Source organism: Falco cherrug, chromosome Z (genome assembly GCF_023634085.1).
Source record: "Falco cherrug isolate bFalChe1 chromosome Z, bFalChe1.pri, whole genome shotgun sequence".
NCBI classification, from domain to species: domain Eukaryota; kingdom Metazoa; phylum Chordata; class Aves; order Falconiformes; family Falconidae; genus Falco; species Falco cherrug.
In genome coordinates, this window is record NC_073720.1 from 31,379,494 (window position 1) to 31,395,939 (window position 16,446).

The window sequence follows — 16,446 nt, forward strand, 5'->3', positions numbered from 1 at the left end:
TCCATCCTTGGTGGTTTCGTGTTCCAACTGGGTGAGGCTCCCAGCAGCCAGGTCTGAGCCCATGGCTGAGCCTGCTCTGGGCAGGGGCTGGAGATCTCCACAGTCTCAACACGCTCCTGTGTCTCTGTCAGTAGCTGTATTTCCCAAACCATCAAGCCTACCTTTTAGAAGTATACTCCCATAATGTTATTTGTGAAAGGGGTCTAACACTTTATTGGTCATTCTGTAAATAACTAATGCTAGTATAAAGGCAGAAGAATGCTAACGACAAGTGTGATCTTATGTATGCTTAAAAATTCATTTTCCAATTCAAAATGCAATTGCTAAGTTTCCAGTTTGGTCAACAAGAGTGTCACCAAACCTAGAAAATTACAGAGACATTTTGTGCTGTATAAAGGATATACCGTGGAGCATATGTAGTGGAAACAGTATATTCTTGTAAATATTTATTTATTTAAAGCTAAAACATACAACAACTAGGATTCTGGCAAATGTCAATACATATAGTTGAAAAAACAGAGCCTGCAAGATGTTGAGTTACTGATTCTTGTTTTTGAAATTCTCCCCAACAACAGGTCAAATAAAGCTATATCCAAAATGGAGAAATAAAACAGAAAAAAATGACTATGTTTAAGAAATCTTTGGAAACTGCCCATCACATTCAGCTGTTTGTTTCCATTTTTCTAAGACTGCATGGTCTTAGAAATGCCTGTATCTGCTCTTCATTTTATTGGGTGTATACTATAAATTCTTTAAGAACCTTGTTCAGCAAAAAATAAAATTGCCAGCTAAGTCACTGCAGTTGATCTTTATTCTCCTCATCAACTAATGAGATAATATGATAAAGACAGTACACAGCATAAAGTTCACTGATCTTGCAGTACTGTTATCTTAGACCTGTGGAGAAAATTCACTGAGGATCCCAGCAGTAGTTCTGTAAGAACACTTCATGACTGCTACACCCGCAGGTAGAAAAGACAAAATAAATCACAAAAAAAAGTAAGAGGGAGTAAAATGTCAGATTATAAAATGGCAATACTGTTACTTCTGCTACCGTTTCTGTAGTTAGGACAGTAGATTTGCCTTGAACTTGTGAGATACCTGCAAAATAATATGGCACCCAAAAAAGAGAGAGAGACAGACATTAAGACAGAAGGAACAGTTATACAGCTTAAAAGTTAGAGTTATACAACTTAAAACTTACACCACAAAAGGGATGAGACCATTTGATACAGTTTTGTTCACATCATGTCAGGTTCTAAAAGAAAATAATCTAGCTTCTGAAACCAAGGAAGCAAGATCTTCAGCTGATGTAAGAAAAAGCGGATTAATTTATTTCTCTTGCTTTAGCAATTAATTTTATCTCTGTTTGGAAAAAAATAATCACACTACATTGAAGCAAAACAGTTTCAAAGCACTGTCAGACATGTAATAACACTGCAGGAGACAGCCCAAGAAAACTGCCTGTTCAGGTACTTAGCGCAATCGGCAACTTCCCAAGAGATGGGTGGAAGGCCAACACCATCTGTTGCTCCTCCTTTCACTCAGGCCACCTGCACTCATCCAGCTTGCCTGGGCAACAGAGGCAACCAAAGGATGCCACAAGGAGCAGAAAATGTGCATGGGCTGAAAGCCAGCAACATGCCTGCCTTTCTCTGCCCTAGCCCCAAGGCCTGCTGCCTTTGGAAAGAGGAGCAGCAGCCCTAAAGTGCTGTGAAGAGCCAAATGTGTGGAGCAAAGCACCAGTGATAGTAATGCAGATTGCTGCACTGCTTGTGGCAGGGCTCTGGAGGACCAGTTACCTCTACTATAGCCATCTAAACGATACAGTGTGAACTCCAGCAGCAGGGAATCTGAAATGACATCAGCCCTAAAAATCTGACTAACATTAGGAGGTGATTATAAACTCATCCAGAATTAATTTTTAAGCAGCATTTTAAATACAATATCATAGTTAAAGTAGATTTAACTGCATGAGCAGTTACATTTGAAGGCACAAATAGTCTGTCTTACAATATGACTGCTTCTGAGCAGTATCACTTTTTAAAATGTTTAGACTAGAGATCCGATTAGTTTTTTGCACGGATTTTACAAACTAATATTCATAAATTCTAAACTTTGAGAATGTAACTGGGAATATGTTTGGGGAAAAAAATTATGGATGAATTTTTAGGTTCATTTTTTAAATAAAATTCTGAGCAAAAAAGAAATACATAAAACATGTACAAAGCCTATCCATTAAATAAAGATAGACATACAATAGCAGCATTGCAGGGATAACTATTACTGATACAGACAGTAGATTTGCAGGGACAAAAGAAAGATTACTCTTATATAAGATGATCTGATTTTTTACTTCAAATGGGTCAATCAATGACATACGTACGTGCTAAAGCACCTTCAATACCTGGAGAAAAGCTGATTGTTCAAGTGGGAAAAAAGCTCTGTAATACCAGCTGATCACAATTAGGTATCAAACAGATATCTAGCCTTGTTGTAAATGTTGCCAGAACGCAAGTTACATGCCAAAAAAAAAAAAAAAAAAACGTTTTCCCTTAACTACGCAAGCAGAAAAAGCTGACTAAAAAAGCCCCCCTTCCAGAACCAGCTGAGGTACCAGACTGCAACCTTCTGTTTACTGGAGACCAGGCATTTTGCTGTTTCACCCTTATTGGCTTTCAGTGGCATACTCAGGTGGTTTTATGACACTGTCAGTGGGCTCATGGCAGCAGTCACTTTTTGAACGGCTTTTTTCTTGGTCAGAAAAGGGACACATACTTCTGTCATATTACATACCCAAGGAAGCCACTCATTTCAGAAACCTCTTAGCACAAACTACATTCCTTGTCTCCTCCATCACCGACTATGTCTGTACAAGACAAGACCAACCAATACAGGAGCACTAATAAATATTTGGAAAGCATTTCTACCATAGATGCACTTGTGCCAGCAAAGCTTAGTGTTTACCAGAATGGATTTTTCATTCATACATAAGCAAAACAAATGCCCAGTTAAGGCTGGAGGCTTTCTTTCTCAAGATATCCTGTCTTTCATGGAAGTCATGAACCTTAATCCTTCCACTGAAGAGTAGGGCTGTGCTAAAATGTCTAGGAAAAGCAACATGTATACAAAAAGATTGTGCTTCTACTATATATCTGGGGGTTTATTTTTGAGCTCTTTAATATAAGCTGTGTCTGCAGGAGGATTTTTTTTTTTTTACTTCTATTGCATACACACAGCTGATAGATTTTCTTTTAGACAACTTGTTACATTACCACGGGAAGGGTCTGTAATGCAGAGCAATCTTTCCTACTGCCATACCTAATCAGAATTTGAGACATTCACACCTGTCAAATGTCCATGCCTGAGATGAGACGCGAAGCTAGAGAAGTTAAAAAAAAAAACAAACAAAAAAACCCACAGCCACAAATACAACTGCAGAGAGCTATGATACTCACCTAGATGTATTGTTTATGGTGTGTGGATGGCTTTCTTGGAAAAAAAACTATCTAATTTCTATCTAAAAAAAATTATCTAATTCTAGCTGTAAGCATTGATTACAATGAGACTTCATTGAGATTTCAATGAGACTCCAGTGCAAGCTCAACTGCATTTCCTGATACAAAGGAGTATCTCAAGTACAGCTGATTTGTTCAGCTGCACTCCAGCCTGTGGAGTCACTATGACTATGTTTTGTAATTTAAGTTATACAAGAAAGTGGGAGTGTGTATTTAAACCACTAGGAACTGTTGCATTAGAAATGTTATAAATGCTAAAGCTGAACAACATGTTTTGAATTGCCTTGCCCTGCTCTCTCATTGTATGTATGAGTTTGGGGGGTAGTGGGAGCAAAACTGTCTTCATACAAATAAAAAGAACATGTTTAGAACAGAATACAGTTCTCATGACACTTTCCCAGTTTTGCTATCTCCCTTTAATACAAGGGGTATGATAGAGAAATAATATACCATACTCACATAAGAAACTCCACACTGGTGATTGGAAAGACAGTGTCCTTTCTAATTGTACATTAAGAAGGAAGCAAGTTTTACTCAGACTACAGTGTCCTAGGTACAAGATGTTCAATATGAAGTTGCACAGCTTTAAGCCAAGGCTTTTAACTTTCCTTTTATAAGCTGTAGAGTTTTCTGCTACCAATGCAGTGGAAAACTACAAAAATCTACACATTAAATTACAGAAGACAGTTTGTTCATCACACTGGCTGCAGAAGAAAAAGCAGTAGTGTGCAGCTGAGTTTCCTGTACCTCATGCAAGCATCTCTTTTGAAAACTCACTGCTGCATGCTGTGCAATGTGAGACTGCATCACAGTCACATTCTTTCAAAGTTTACTCTAAGAGAACAAGAACAGCATAGCAAGTGGAGCAAAATGCCAGTGAACTAAATACACTCTTAGCTAGTGAGGTCCTGCTGCACAGTGAGAACTTGTATACAACAGAACATAAACTAATGCATAACAATGTAGGCAACATCCCCTTTAAAACTGTTACGCAAACCAGCACAAGAACACATAAAACTGCACCAAGATTTTTACTTATGTTGACATCACTGGTTTAGTTTTCAATAATGTACAATTATTTTAATGCCCAGCTGTACTGTATCACTTTTATGTGTGTTTTATAATGTAAAACTTCATAAGGGTGTAATATACTAAATAAAAAAAAAAGAAGTTTTGAAGAAGTAGTTATTAGTGACATTCTACATTTAACCCCTTCTACAGATCTAAAAATATAATAATCTAAAGTTATTTTATTTGCAGGTAAGTGAAAAATCACTCACCAGTCAGGGAGTACCTTGATCAAAATACATTAATTACAGGAAAATATGCCAAGCAATACTTTCAGCAGTTACACAGACAGGAGAAGGCAATCAAATTCCACTTCTCTACCCCCCTCCTCTTCCCCGTTCTAATACAATAGGAAGTTAAAAATAAGTAATAAAATACCACTGCACTAATAAAACAGTTTAAAGTAGAAACTTTCAGTCAATATGGTATCTCTCCGTATTGCATCTTTTCAGGCTCTAGTTTTGCCAGCTGTTCATTGTGGCGCTGCCTCTCACGTGTGATGTCATCTTGGAGTAACCAGATTGAACTGGCCAGGAACCTCACCGGAGCTGCAGGCCTGAAGTTTACACTTAAATTACAGCGCATAGATGAGCAATAAAAAAAAACCCAGTGAGAAGGATCACATATTCTACAAATCAGGCAACGCATCTTGACACAAATGTTAAGTTAATGCTGGTGTAACTGCCTCCACCAACTGAACGGCCCACCGAGCTTTGTTAGTTTCGGTGGAAGCGCTGACCTAGGTGCATTTTTAGGCGTTTCTTTCACTCTCGGGATTTCCAGCATGGTGCTCATGGACATCTTATCAAAATCGCAGTTAGGCAGACAGAAATTCTGTGCTGTGAGTGCTAACTTTTAAAAATTTTAATATCTAAAACCTCAAGCTTTCTACAGCAATTTGCGGAACTATCGTGGTGCCACAATTACTAGCTCAGAGGTTTTGTATTCCTGCAGTATACCCACCTCCCGCAATCAGTTAAATTCTAAATGTGTAACCATTATACTGGAGGCACAGGTTTTGCAAATTAGAATATGCAGGTTATTATTGAGGGGAGGGAGAGAAGACATCCTGCAGAAACTAAGAGCCAACAAAAGACAGCGTTCTGTCTGAACTACAGCTCACACTCCGGAGGACGATTTTTAGCCAAACTTTTCCCTCCCTATCAGACCCTTGGGATAAAGTGAAGGCACTGTTACCACGGTGTTGGGGCAGCCCCCGTCTGCCGGACACGTTTTCCTACCGACTTCCACCACGAGAGCAAGAAACACAGCCGCCGGGACGAACTCCCTACCGAGTGAAGGTGCAAGTGCCGGTGCCGCTACGCTTATTCATTCACCCCGCACTTCACTTCGGCGGGGCGCGCTACCGGCTCCGCGTTTCAGCAGGGAAACTCCGCGGGGGGGGCTGGGGGGGAGGGGGGCGGGGCGCACCCCAAGGCCCCCACCGCGGGCGCCGGCGGCCGGAAGGAGCCACGGGAAGGGCAGGCGGGGCTGGACCGGAGGGAGCAGCGCGGAGCTGGGGGAGGCGGGGTGTCCGGGAGCAGCCCGGGCCATGCGGTCACTTACAGACGTGGTCATCCATCCTCAGCGGCCTCCGCAGACGGATGCTGGCCGGGATGGTTTTATCCATCAGCTCCTCGACGCTCTGCAAAGAGGCGACGGCACGGCACTGTTAGCTCCCCGCGGGCCGCCACAGCCCGCGCCGGGACGGGGACCGGCCGCACCGCCCCCTCCGTCCCGCACGGCGCGGCGCGCCGCGGGCACCCACCTGCACCCCGACGGCTCGCAGCATCTCCTGCTTCTCCCGCGGCCGCGGCCCGATGTGCCGCCGGGAGAAGTCATCGTGGCGCGGCAGGAGCTGCTCGATGCACCGCGCCGCCTCGCCGCCGCCCCAGCGCCGCTGACCCCCCGCCGCCGCCCGCAGGTGCCGCCGCGTCCCGCAGGCCGCCAGCCGCCCCCACCAGCGCCCGCAGCTCTGCATGGCCCCGACGCCGCCGCCGCCGCCGGGCACCCACACTTTGTGTGCGGCGGGCGGTCCGGCGCGGCCCCGCCGGCGGCGCCAATGGGGCCCGGGGGCGGCGCCGCGCTCGCCCCGCCCCGCCGCCACCTGCCCGCCCGCCCCCCGGCCGTCCCGCCCGGCCCTGACCCCGCGCCGCCGAGCATCCCTGCGGCGGGGCGCGGGGCGGGGCTGGCCGAGCGGAGTCGTCCTAGGAAACGGGATTTTCCCCCGCAGAAGCCTGGCTCGGATGGAATAAAAGGTTTCTGTGTTTCTGCAGCAGAGCGTGGCTTGCTTTGTGGTTACTAGCTTTGGGGGGAGCAACACATGCCAGTTGCTGTAGCCGTTACCGGTGTCGGGGGTGCGGGGTGGGGTGGTATAAATTGATTTGTTTATAATTGTATCACAGGTTTACTACCTGTTTCCTGAATTTAATGGGATAACTAATGACCGAATCTAAAAATAAGTTTACTTTGCACTAAAGATCACTGACTCGTGCAAGCTTTCTATTTCTGTAGTAAACATGGCATTGCTCCTCTGATGCAATCTGAGTCATCTGAGCTACTCCATTATGCTACAATAGGCTCCCATGACTTACACCCGTGTGTATTTGCATTAATGACTTAAGTCCCTGGTTTCAGAATGAGAGGGCCCCAAACTAACTACCCGCTAGGTGAGAGAAAGCTCACTTAAAACGACAAAAGGTGTTTGTGGCAAGGGTCTGTGATATAAATTTAACAGAATGCTATTCAGGGAGAATTGTATTTCGCTTTTCTCCTTTTTAATTTGCTTCTTTATCAATTTGATAGTAACATGAAGGAAATTAAAGCTTTGCTATGACTTTTAACTTGAGGTCAAGTAACAAGTAAATAGAGATACTCGAAAAATACATTAAAACCATGATAGTTACAAATTAATTCCTGCTAAGAATTTGTACCTAGAGCGATTTCTTTTTAAAGCACTTCCAAAGCTTTTCAAAACAATTTGCAGAATTTGTCCAAATAAGTATTCCTTAAAAATGTATCCCTTTTCTCTAGCAGGTAATACTGGGACAACATTCCTCACAAAATAGGCTACTACAGTCAGCTCACCTGAAGTGGTAAATTTGATAGATTTTTTTTCTTCAACGTGGAGCTGGAGTTTTATTGTTGGCTGTAGTGCTGTGGGAAGTGAGGTCTAGAGGGAAGACAGAAGCATCCCAAACACCCCAAATGATGTATTTTCTATCCACTTTTCTGGCTTTTCCAGAACTAAACCCAGTTTTAGTTCAATTTGAAAACTATGCTTGGGAGGAGGAAGATGGGAGAGATGTGCCAGTGAACAAGGCAATAGTGTCAAGGCATGCCCACTTCATCTGGAGAGCACCACATCTCGAGTGGTTTGTTAAGCCACTCCATGGCTAAAGCTTTCTTCTTTGGCACTCAGCACGGATTTTGTCTCAGCATGGGCTCTGTGCAATCACTGTAGCAGGGACACAAGCCTAGCTTATGGTCTTGATCAGTTACCCACCTCTCTCGCTGACTCCTGAAAATTCTTACTGTGGCCTTAACAAGCAAAATATGAATCTTGAACAAGAAAACAAAGCTTTGATGTCAAATCAACAAAACCTGTCTAATCCTGTAGCTTCAAACAAATCTATCACTTCAAAGTACATAGCCAACAAAACCAGCTGTTTTCTGCATGTACGTCAGCAGAAGGAAGGAGGTTTCCTGGAAAAGGGCAGGATTGCAAACCAGTGTCTTGCTGTTAAAGCTATTTGCACAAAGCTCAGCGATATGTATTTCTTGGCTTAATAAGCTGACATCATGCAAGTTGCTATGTAGCTGCTAGGGATGTCGGTTTTGTTAGATAAAGCACAAAACTCTTAAGAGGAATGCCCTATTTAACTTAAAGTGCCATAGTATATGTACTCTTCTTAACAGTGGCGTTTTTTAGCGTTATAGAAAGACAAAAATTCTGCAATCTGCCTTGACTCCAGTCATGCTTTAGTTAAAAACTCCATTGCCATTCTAATACTGCAAGGTTTATGGGTGGTGTCGGAACTACCATTCTTTAGTCCTTTTAAGTCATGAACTGTCACAATAAGAAAATTGTGCTGTATTCTTTTAAGATTCACTTCAGTCACCCAGAGCTGAAAGTCTATTCCAGCTGATATGCTTCTGCACCACTGTATTACATTAAGACTGGGTCAGACTACAGCTATCTCTAACAATAGCCTATTTAAGAACACTGGCTAATTACAGCTACCTGAGGCGGAATACAAGACTAGGACAAAAAGATGTACTGATGGCACTCTGCAGTATTTCTAGTCAGTTAGCATCCTGGGATTTCCGCATTTAGGAGTTCTCAAAGTGCTTTTTTTCCCAAATTTGTTCGGCTGCCAACTGAACCCATGTAAACTAATAGAATAAATATAATAGCTTACTATTCAGAAGCAATCACTTTATAATCCTTTCTTTCTCAATCTACCATTCCTTACAGTCATGAAAAGTACTGTCCTGATGCAAGACTTTCTCTGTAGAAGTTCCTCAACAGAAAGAAAGATTGGCTGTTTAAATTGCCAATTCCACCATCTTTTCTAAGAAAATTAATAGCTGCCATTGGTGTCTTCAGGTCTCTAGCACATCAGGTGAGGGGTGCCTGCTAAAGTGTCTCTTAATGGCCAGGCTTATTTGAAGTGTCAATCCAGAGAGAGGCACCCTCATTAACACTTCACCTTTCTTACCATGAAATAATCTTACAATGCAGGGACACAAAAGGTGCAGAGTGTCTCTTTTGATTTGGCTGTATCTAATTCAATATGGACTGAATTTCTACTGATTATGGTTTGGAGGGTTTATGTATATGTGTGTGTGTGTGTATATGCACACACACACATATATATACATTATATATACACATTATATATATATATATATATATTCCCACCACTGATCCTTAAATATGTAAAATAGAACAGATTGCAGGCATATTTTTATGCATATGTTATACATACACTTATTATGAAATAAAATATTTTGGTCCTTAGAGAATAAATGATAAAATATGCAGTTGTTGCTGCTTTTGGGGTTGTACAGTAAATATTGCTACCTTTTAATCAGAGACATACTTATCACAATCTTTTTCTCTTCATGAAATATTTAATCCGTAACATGATTCTTTGCTTAAAATAAGATTTGAAAAGCACTATGGCTGTCATTACGTAAAGAACAATACAGATGTTTACCTAATATATTAAGCCAGGAATTACTTTATTTTATTCCTAAACTTACTATTTAGGTAAGGTTAGTGGGGAGAAAATTACTTTTCACCAGTTCATCTGCAAATGCCACCTGTTTTGAGTTTTTGATCCCTTTACACCAGTAAAAATTAAGCTCTCCATGAACTGCATGCAGTATGTACCCAGGAAACAGTGATCACATCCCTAAATTTAATAGTTTCATGACATGTTCTTCCAAGCATCAGAATATGCAGTGGGATAGGCAGTGCCATGTTGAGGGTTGATAGCCAGTCAACTATATATTCCTGAATCCGTAATAGCCCTCAGGAGCTTAATGCAGTCACTATTGCCAAAGGGCCAGGAGCCATTTTTGCAGTCTTTACCTACTGCTATTTTTTCATTGACCACAGCTGGCTCATAAAATAAAATACACACTAGTACATAAGATAACACAGTTGATGTGGTGGATTTCTCATGGATCATAACGGTTTGGGTTTAGGGCTGCCGTCCTCCACAAAACGCTAGGTAACATCTGGTATCACACCAGATAACACACTATCATGTTGCTTCTTTAGGAGCCATAGTCAAGCTTCCTTAGTGAGATGTTTGCTATGTAAACATCTTAATGTTAGATTAATATATATTCAAGATTTTAAGCATACCTTCTTTAACTGACAGTCCCTTATTTAACTGACTGTCCCTGAGTGATAGGGTCTTTTTATTTGTTCTGAACTTGAAACTATCCCTGTACCTTGATTAGAGCTGACACTTCACGTAATTTTAAATCTTATTTGTTTTCATTTATTTGATAAACTGGAACTTCAGTGACACTGAACTGTGCTTACACATCCCTACCTTCAGCACCTTTGGGGTGCAGCTTTCATTTTGATTGTGGTATTGGCAATATAAACCTTAACAAATGTGATACAATACACACTTGCTAAGTCAATAGAGCAGACCTAGAATATTCTGCAACTCCATATAAAAAAAAAAAGTATATTTAATATCTCAAAGTAATAATAATTAAATATTGGTACAACCAGTTCCATGGAATCATATGCATTTCTTCAAAATACATGTAGCAAGCAAAACTATTTAGGCTCTGTATATATTTCTTGGATATACACATACAGATGCAGGTGGATCTATAATCTACTACCCTTCCTACTGATGTTTTAGTATTCAAATATAGGTTTCTTCTTATTGTCAAATAAATTACTAGTATGATCTTTTTGACAAGGGAGAATGATGCAGAGCGGTCTGGTAAGAAAGTTACAGGACTGTGAAGAAAGGAAGGAAAGGAGAAGTAAAAAAATCCCCAAGACTTCCGAAGAGATATGTGGAAGACAGAAACATCTAAGATTCCTTGAATATTAACCTTGGAGCAAAGTCCTTCCAACTTCTTGTGTGGGCAAATGGCTGAAGAAGGCAAGTGTCTGGAGGTTTTTAAGGTGCCAGGTGTCAGTGTGGTTTCTCTGTCGCCCTGTCAGGGAGCAGCAAGGGCCTGCTGTTCCTCAGGCTAGGTGCTCTGGGAATAAAGAGTGACTCCAGAGCAGGCAGGGCTGTCCCTGACAGACCATGGTCCCACAGAGCCTGTGGTCATAGCAGGGTGAGCCAGCTGCTGGTAGGAGGATCCATTGACAGTCCCAGGCAAATGGTGAATCAGGTCCATCCCAGGGAGGAGCAAAAGGAAATGAGACCATAGATAGAGACAAGGTTTCAGCTTGAATCTGAAGTCCATTCAGCAGGCAGGGCTGGAGACAGTGGACAGTGGACATCCAGGAGACCCATCCAGGAGACAAGCTAGCTACTGCATAGGTTTGATGTCCATCCAGACAGTAGGGCCCGACTAGTCTGGAGACCAGCACTCTGGCAAGATAGCTGAGTGCCTGGGGCTGAGGTGGAGACCCTGGTTCCATGGGCAGTGCGTGGGCGCCCTGGAGCTGAGGTGGAGACACTGGTTCCATGGGCAGTGTGTGGGTGCCCTGCATGAGGCTGGTCAGGGCCAGCAGGTCCTGCAGGCACACCTGGGGCCCTCCCTTTCTCCTGTAACAACTGAAACAACTCTGTGGGTAGGCAGGGATGCCCCATAGGCTGGCGTTGCTCACAAGCCTTTAGATGATTTTAAAAACTCCTGAATGATTCCAGTTCTCTGGCCAAAAATGTCTCTTAGCCACTTTGCACAAGTTAAACCTTTTTCATACTCCACCTCCTTTTATGTTTGGAGTTGGGGATATCCACAGAGGCGGTAAAGGGGATCAATTCCAAACATCACTGTTTTTTTCCCCCTCTGCCATCTTGCTCCCTCATGCTGCAACTGAACTGCCAGACATCCCTGAGACACATGGCCAAGCACAGCAGCTGCTGCTGCAGCTCCATGACAAACTCTTCTTCCTGAAAATGCAGGGTTACAATTGAATATGTGGTTGGTTTGGGTTTGGTTTTGCTGGTTTTTTTTCACTTCCTACCACTGCCATTTCTAACAGATGTATTTGTCAAAATCTACCATTGATCCTTACAAACACCTACCACTGTCCTCTGTAAACTTTCCAAAGGAGACGGCCAAGAGGCTGTATACTGGATTTCTTACAGTCAGAATTATTTGCTGCTGAGTGGGTGATTTTCTAGTCTTTCTTTTTGTCACTTGTTCTTTTTAACTTAGTTCAAAGGTAAGCTTGATAGACCTTGAATGGAAATCCAGTTACTTAATACTGGATACGTTAAACCTCTTATCATGTTATTTGTGTCCATTGGCTTTTAAATACTAAATATGGCTATACGATTAGAGCATTGCCTATGCAAATACTTTGTATCAGTAACTGTTATCTATTACGAATACCTATGTAATAGACATTGCATTGCAGGAATTTCTCTTGCCCAATCTAGTTTTATTAGGCAATAAAAAAGTTTCTCTTGACACAGAGAGAACTGTATACTGCTGACCCTAACAGGTGTATCATGACCACAAGGCACTGAGATATTCTTTGGGAAATAAACATCTGTTAAAGATATTATGCAACAGAGTATGCAGATTTTGAAAATTCAGGAAGTCTAGAAGGTTGTTTTTCAGAAGACTCACTTTGGCATATGTACGCGGGGGGGGTTTTTTGCTATTTTTACATTAGAAGTGGAATGATAACCTTTGTTTGTACTTCAAATAGCACACCAATACAAACTTCAGAGGTTGACAGCTTCAGCAAAAAACTTGACTTTTCTTCCAAAAAAAAGATCTCAGATTCCAGATGTCTGTCTGGATTTTCAGTTCAACAGGTGTTAATGAAACCAAATATTAGCTTGAAAAACACTGAACAAAAATCCTCCCCCCTTTGCAAGATCAGGTCACAGCTCCTCATCTTTCAGTGTTTTTCACTTGTCCAGAATTTGAACAAGATCCCTTAGCAACAGCAAATCATTTACAATGCCAGTTTCCTCTGCTCTGTTTCAGGTAAAGCTTTATGAATTCCTCTTTATAAATAACAGAAGCTCCAATGAGCCATACCACTTTCCCCTTCGCAGCTCAAAGAGAAAGACTTGAGAAGAAGGAATCCTGCTGTTCCCTAAACTGCAAAGTTTCTGGGGGAGTTTCTGAGTCTGCATCTGCTTAAAGAGGGCTGCTGAGTCCAAAACTGTGATAATGTATGATTTTAAGATATTGCTTAAACCAGTTCTGCAAGTGAAATAAGTGATTCCATCAAAATATACTTTCTATCAGGTCTATAATCAGTTACACATTTTGTTTGATCGTAGTCTGACTATACCTACATATACACAGATGAAGTTTAATTTTCTGGTTGAATCGATCTAATATTTCATTATACCAAGCCCAGCGTAAAAAGCGGAATGCTTTTCTTGGCTGAATAAGTTTAACTGGCCTGCCAAAGGATCACAGAAGATGTATATCACAGTCAGTACAAGGTAGGAAGCAGGACTGCACAACCAGGATAGGAGTGAAAGAAATGGAACCAGCAGCTGCTAAGCCTGGTTCAGGTGTCTTTTTGAAGTACACTTGCAATGGATTAGAGTATCTGATATTTTCCAAACCTCTAATGAACACAGCCAGTCAGCTCTTAAACATAGACCAAGACTGAACCAGCACTGCAGAATCTGGCTCTGGAATCAAAACTGAATAAGTACTTTTATGTTACATAATATCTTAGTTAACATATAACTCACAAAAAGCTTGAAATGTTGCAACGGCCTAGTTGTGGTATTAGAGATCTTTTTGCTGCTCCTGTTAAAAAAGATAGAAAGTAAACCTACCAAACATGGCTAAAATACAAGCTTTCAAAAGGATCAGTTCACATAGACTGAGAGGCTTCTCAGGACTTGGCCATACCTCCTCTAAGCATTCCTGCTACAATAAGCATGATCTGACCAGTTATGCTCCCTGAATCCCTCAGGAATTGCACATAATTTGTACAGCCATGATTCTGCAGCTCTGGCTGAAGAGCTATGCAATAACATTGGTTCAGTGCACTGGACATACACATACTTTACCTCTTAACAGGACCCTCTTACATGATAATGAGCATCAACTAATCCAGAAATTTGTTATTTAGTGCAGTATGGTGAGGCAAAATCCTGACTTAGGTGGAGAAGGCGCAATCTTCAGTCTTTGGGGAGCAAATGGAAAGGTAGACTGCAGCAAGAAGCTGAAAAATGCAGCTTGGGATATCTACCGAATCCTGGTCACTGTCAGTATGGTTTATGTGGAAGGACTGTGATGGAATAAGCAACTGGTGAGAGATCAAGACAGGACTGGCCAGTGGCAAAGAACAAGAGAAAAGAACTGAGTGGGAGTTAGGAATAATAGTAAATATAGTGCTAAGGAAAAAAAAAAACCAAAATAAAATAGCTACCTATTTGCTAAATAAGGTATGTGTCCTAGGGAGACAACAGTGACTTCAAATATTCTACAAATATATTCTAATGCGTATGTATAAAGACTAGATTAAACCCACAAAGGAAATCCTAAACCTTCATTTTATATGATTTTCAGTATTTCATTTTATTTGGATGTAAAATATAGCAGATAGGTCATAATCTATAATTAAAATAGCGTGGCAGTATACAATGATGGGGGAAGCTGAGAAATCCCAGGTGCTACTAACAATTCCTTTGCTGTATTTTAACATAATGATGACATGCAGAGGACATGCTGTCTCATATAATTTTCTTATTACAGCCATTCTCTTGAAAAATGACATGGCAAAATGTTAACTAATAGATTAACAGAAGCAAGAGGGAGTTGGAATTTCCATAGTCCTCGCATCTGAAAATTAGGAAGTTTCATATTATACCTGCTCTTATAGAACACCGTACCTATTACCCATGGATTAATCTGAGATGTGTTTCTTGCTTTTCCAGTGGACACTGAGTTAATTAAGAGCAGTCTGTTAATTTATTACTGTACTGATGAGAAAGTTATAGTTTACCATCTTCTAACAGTGCTAATATATTAGCCTGTCTAAGTGCAAATATTTAATATGTATCTTCTCTGTGCTGACGTTTACCAATTGCAAAATGTCATTATGCAACTCTGTCTTTGGCAATGTTTTAAAAAGCTGAAATAAATAATAGGATCATCAAACCTTTACTTTTTACTTCATTAAAGTTAACACAAATCAGAAAGAGGGCCTCTGAAAATTTTGCAGAGGGCAAGAGCACAATTGCATTTCCTCATCTGAATGACAACTGCAGTTTAAACAGTGTGCCACCATAGTAACCTCTGCTATATGATCATAAGGAGTGTCCAGAAACAAAGTCCCATGATCCTCCTTACTGCTTCAATGGAACATTTGCCCTCTGTTGACCAACATCAACTCTAGGACATAATTAAAAGACAGAAATATGTATTTCCAAAGAAAAAGTCTTAGCTCATTTGTAGGGAAAACACTGGGCAAGGAACATGGACTAACACAGTCCGTACCTTCTTGCCTAAGCAATTTTTAATCAAGGTAAGCAATATGCACTGTTAAATGGGACTTAGTACTCAGAAACTCTTAAAGTAATAAAATGCAATAGTGGCAATGAAATGCAAAAAATAGATTCTTTCTGTTTCCCTGCTCATATCTCATTGTATTAATTCCTTTAGTCATATATGAAATAACCAAATAATTAAACTCAGGTCACCCATTATTAAGAAGCATATAGAAGGGCTTGAAAAATTATTACCTTCCATTTTAAATTTCTGACCAGTATCAAGTAATATGTGTCATATTTCTCTAAGAACTTTTGTTTATAAACTAGCCTGAACATTTCAGCAATTACTAAGCAGGAAATAATAGAAGAAATGAAACAGGCAATGGATGAAAAGACCTGAAATAACTTCATGGAGTTAAGAGACTTTAAAGCAATATAACATTAGCAAAGCAAGAAATACGAATAGTAAAATTTATTAACACAACAATTAAAAGTTAAATAAAATAGATTGTTGTCCAGTGAAGAATGGAGACTTTACAACAGTCTGTTTAACTAAAAAAATCTGAGAATCACAGTTTTAAGGATTCTGTTTCCTTCTAAAATAATTTTACTCATCTGAAGTTTTAGTTTCTTTCAAAAGTCAATGCAGATACATCCTCGATAAGAACATAAAAATTTCATGACTGTCCCTGTGAGTACCTTAACTATTTGCATAAATTTAT

General features: G+C 40.8%; 1 protein-coding gene and 1 long non-coding RNA gene across 2 annotated transcripts in view; one reads left to right on the forward strand and one right to left on the reverse strand.

Annotated features, from left to right (window-relative positions):
• GLDC (glycine decarboxylase) overlaps positions 1-6,608 on the reverse strand; it is a 52,170-nt gene extending 45,562 nt beyond the window's left edge. The window contains exons 1-2 of the mRNA XM_055698549.1: positions 6,355-6,608; positions 6,153-6,231 (exon numbers count right to left, since the gene is read on the reverse strand). Of these exons, the coding sequence (XP_055554524.1) occupies positions 6,153-6,231; positions 6,355-6,567 (292 nt within the window). The 5' untranslated portion in view covers positions 6,568-6,608. The remainder of the gene's footprint in view (positions 1-6,152; positions 6,232-6,354) is intronic.
• A 127-nt stretch (positions 6,609-6,735) lies between these two features.
• On the forward strand, positions 6,736-16,425 carry LOC129734686 (uncharacterized). Its single transcript, XR_008730165.1, has 3 exons — positions 6,736-6,844; positions 11,043-11,236; positions 13,254-16,425. It is a non-coding gene; the product is annotated as an uncharacterized LOC129734686 (long non-coding RNA).
• Positions 16,426-16,446: the final 21 nt, after the last annotated feature.